Source organism: Lipotes vexillifer, unplaced genomic scaffold (genome assembly GCF_000442215.2).
Source record: "Lipotes vexillifer unplaced genomic scaffold, Lipotes_vexillifer_v1.1 scaffold934, whole genome shotgun sequence".
In the NCBI taxonomy this organism is placed as follows: domain Eukaryota; kingdom Metazoa; phylum Chordata; class Mammalia; order Artiodactyla; family Lipotidae; genus Lipotes; species Lipotes vexillifer.
Window position 1 is genome coordinate 218317 of NW_006791935.1, and position 3938 is coordinate 222254.

Sequence of the window (3938 nt, forward strand, 5' to 3'; positions counted from 1 at the left end):
CAAAGTTGTGATGTATAACAAAAATATTGTGTATACAGGCTCCAAAACCAAGCATTGGCCTAAACTGGCAAAAACTGCAACTTAAACAGAAATTAAACCCAACTAGATCTTCACTGTGGTTATGCAACTTCTGGCTTTAGGGTCTGCAGGTTTTACTGATGTAACAACCTCTTATCTCTTGCCTCTCCTTGTGCCTGCCCCTACTGCCCCCAGCCTTTTACATGGCTGTCTTTGGCAATGCTTCCAAAGTTTCAAAGCAGAAGAACTTGCTAAGTAAATGGAGAGAATGAAAAATAGCATTATATATGATGTATGAAAACCAACCTAAGAGTATGGACTGAGAAAGAAAGTACTAGAAGGAAAACTAAGCCGCAGTCTACCCTCAAGGGAAAAAGAGAAAATAAAAGAATAGGGGGGCTGTTACTCCTAGATCTTCTTCCACATCATCTCCCGATTGAAGCGTGTGGAACCAAAATTTCAAACTCTGGAAAGGTAATGACTTTGAAGGAGGAGCTAGGGAAGTGAATAAATGATAAAGAAGTAGAGCAGTAGCTTTAGCTGTCAATGAGTTTCTTTGCTCTGGCGTTGGCATTGTCAATACGATCTTTGTTGGTGTCAGCCTTTTCTGTGATCCGTTCTATTTGTCGATTTTGAGCCTCAATCTCATTGCCTATGTCCAGGGCCATGTTTTTTAGATTTCCTAGGATACTGCCCACTTGAGTCAGGTTCTCTTCCATTTCATCTTCCCTGGCATCATTTGTTATACGTTTAATGTATCCGCCGCTGGCTGCTCCTGTGGTTGCTTGCTGAGGCTGACCATTTGTCACTCGGCCTGGCTGCTTAGATACTACATTGCTAGGAGAGTTGTCTCCACCATCTCTCCATGTTGCCTTATAGACTTTACTAGACTCAAAGTTCTTTGTCCTATTACAGGGGCATACACAAAGGCCACAGCACTTGTTTAGTTCTGTTAAAGTCTTCTCTGCTTCTCTCATGTCTTTGTTTATTTGGTCCATGCCTTCTTCTACGCGTTTTAGTTGTTCCCCTTGTTCATCCAGCGTAGTGATAGTCTTGATTCCTGCATCCTGAGACTCAATGGCTAAACCCAGGATTCTCCTTGTACTTTCCAGAGACTCATCAGTAACCTGGTTAGCCCTCAGCTGAATTTCTTCTGCTGACAGATTATCCATGATGAATTAAAACTTGATACGTGGAGAAACTGAAATGTGGATATTCAAGCAGCTCCGGCCACTCCTCTCCGGCCGCAGCAGCTCGGACACCCGCAGGCCGGACTCCAGGCTGCACCCCAGCTGCGCCCTTTTTGCTTTTTATTTTTCTGTCAAATCTGAATGATATCCTTGCTCTGTAGAGTAATCATGGTTGTAGGTTTTTCCCTTTTATCAATTTAAATACATACTGCCACTCCCTTCTGGCCTGTGGTGTTTCTGCTGAAAAATCAGCTGATAACCTTATAGGGATTCCCTTGTATGTTTTTTGTTGCTTTTCCCTTGCTGCTTTTAATATTTTTTCTTTGAATTTAATTTTTATAGCTTTGATTAATATGTGTCTTGGAGTGTTTCTCCTTGGATTTATGCTGTTTAGAACTCTCTGCACTTCCTGGACTTTGGTGACTATTTCCTTTCCCATGTTAGGGAATTTTCAACTATAATCTCTTCAAATATATTTTCAGACCCCTTTCTTCTTCTCTTCTTCTTCTGGGACCCCTATAATTTTAATGTTGGTGCGTTTAATGTTGTTCCAGAAGTCTCTGAGACTGTGCTCTTTTCTTTTCATTCTTTATTCTGCTTCTCAGCAGTTATTACCACCATTCTATTTTCCAGCTCACTTATTCATTCTTCTGCCCCAGTTTTTCTTCTATTGTTTCCTTCTAGTGTAGTTTTCATTTCAATTATTGCGGTGTTCATCAGTGTTTGTTTGTTCTTTAATTTCTCTAGGTCCTTGTTAAACATTTCTTGTATTTTCTCGATGCATGCCTCCATTCTATTTCTGTGATTTTGGATCATCGTTACTATCATTCCTCTGAATTCTTTTCCATTTAGAATGCCTATTTCCTATTCATTTATTTAGTTTTGTAGGTTTTTACCTTGTTTCGTCTTCTGTAACATATTTCTCTGTTGTCTCATTTTTGTTGATGGGTGGAGCTGTTTTCCTGTCTTTCTACTTGTTTGGCCTGAAGCGTCCATCACTGGGGCTTGCAGACAGCTGGGTGGGGCCAGATTATGGTGCCAAGATGAGGACCTCCAGGAGAGCTCACACAATTAGTATTCCCTGGTGCCTGAAGTTCTCTGGTAGTCCAGTGGCTCATATTTGGTGGTAATACCACAGGACCTCAAGCCTGACCCCTGGCCTGTGAACCAAGACCTCGCAAGCTGCACGGCATGACCAAGACGAAAAAGAAAAGAAAAAAGGAAGAGATAAAGCCTAAGGCACATAATAAAAACAGAAACAAAAACAAAACAAACACAGACAAAAAAAAAAGAAAAGAAACAGACATTTAAAACCCAAGGGAAGTAACAAAAGCACATACAAGCAAGCAAAAATCAAATGAACAAGCAAACAACAACAAAAAAACAAACAAGGAAAACAAATATGAAACACCGAAACAAGAGAGCCCCCAAACCAAAACCAGTAATAAAAACAAAACTAACCTAAACAGAAAACAAAAAAAGAAAAAGGAAAAAGAAAAGCCAGTTGTGCAGGAATTTTCTTGTCTCCTTAGGTGTCCAAGATCCTCCACTAGTGTTCGGCAGGTCCTCTGTGGCAGTCGTTCTGATGTATTCTTGATGTACTTGTGAGGAGATGCCAACTCCACACCTTCTATTCCACCATCTTGACTCCACCCAAATAATCACTTTAAATATAAATGGAATGAACAGTCCAATCAAAAGACATAGGATCGCTAAATGAATGAATGAAAAAAAGGACCCATCTATATGCTGTATACAAGAGATTCATTTCAAAGCTAAAGACACACAGACTAAAAGTGAAAGGATGGAAAAAGATATTCCGTGCAAATGGAAATTTAAAAAAAACTGGGATAGCAATACTCATATAAGAAAAAACAGACTTTACTAATTAAACTTAGAAGTTTTTGCACAACTAAGGAAACCATAAACAAAACAAAAGACAACCCACAGAGTGGGAGAAAATATTTGCAAACAAAGCAATGGACAAGGGATTAATCTCCAAAACATATAAAGAGCTCACGCAACTCAATGTCTAAAAAACAAAAAACCCAACCAAAAAATAGGCAGAAGATGTAGATAGATGTTTCTCTAGAGAAGACATACAGATGGTCAAAAAGCACATGACGGGCTTCCCTGGTGGCACAGTGGTTGAGAGTCCGATGCAGGGGACACGTGTTCGTGCCCCAGTCCGGGAGGATCCCACATGCTGTGGAGTGGCTAGGCCCGTGAGCCATGGCCACTGAGCCTGCGAGTCCGGAGCCTGTGCTCCGCAACGGGAGAGGCCACAACAGTGACAGGCCCGCCTACTGCAAAAAAAAAAAAAAAAAAAAAAGTGCATGACAAGATGCTCAGCATCTCTAATTATTAGAGAAATCCAAATCAAAACTACAATGAGGTATCACCTCACGCTAGTCAGAACGGCCATTGTCAAAAAGTCTACAAACAGTAAATGCTGGAGAGGGTGTGGAGAAAAGGGAACCCTCTTGTGCTGTTGGTGGGAATGTAAATTGTTACAGCCTCTAGGAAGAACAGTATGGAGGTTCCTTAAAAAACTATAAATAGAACTACCCTATGACCCAGCAGCCTTACTCCTGGGAATATATCTGGAGAAAACTGTACTTTGAAAATATACATGCACTTCAGTGTTCATTGCAGTACTATTTACAATAGCCAAGCCATGGAAGCAACCTAATGTCCATCAGCAGATGAATGCATTAAGAAGGTGTGGTA

At 40.6% G+C, this 3938-nt stretch overlaps 1 protein-coding gene across 2 annotated transcripts; it reads right to left on the bottom strand.

Annotated features, from left to right (window-relative positions):
• Positions 1 to 226: 226 nt before the first annotated feature.
• Positions 227 to 1197, bottom strand: LOC103077489 (synaptosomal-associated protein 23). 2 transcript variants are annotated; one of them, XM_007464987.1, is made up of 2 exons: positions 926 to 1190; positions 555 to 766 (listed from the first exon to the last, which is right to left on the bottom strand). In XM_007464987.1, the coding sequence occupies exons 1-2, from the start codon at positions 1188 to 1190 to the stop codon at positions 555 to 557; spliced, it is 477 nt and encodes a 158-aa protein (XP_007465049.1). The 2 variants fall into 2 exon arrangements, with proteins under 2 accessions (XP_007465048.1, XP_007465049.1); XM_007464986.1 differs by having other exon boundaries at positions 227 to 1197.
• Between the last annotated feature and the right edge of the window lie 2741 nt (positions 1198 to 3938).

Excerpts from the sequence above, each read along its gene's own strand:
- LOC103077489 (XM_007464986.1), bottom strand. The coding sequence starts at position 1,190 with ATGGATAATCTGTCAGCAGAAGAAATTCAGCTGAGGGCTAACCAGGTT.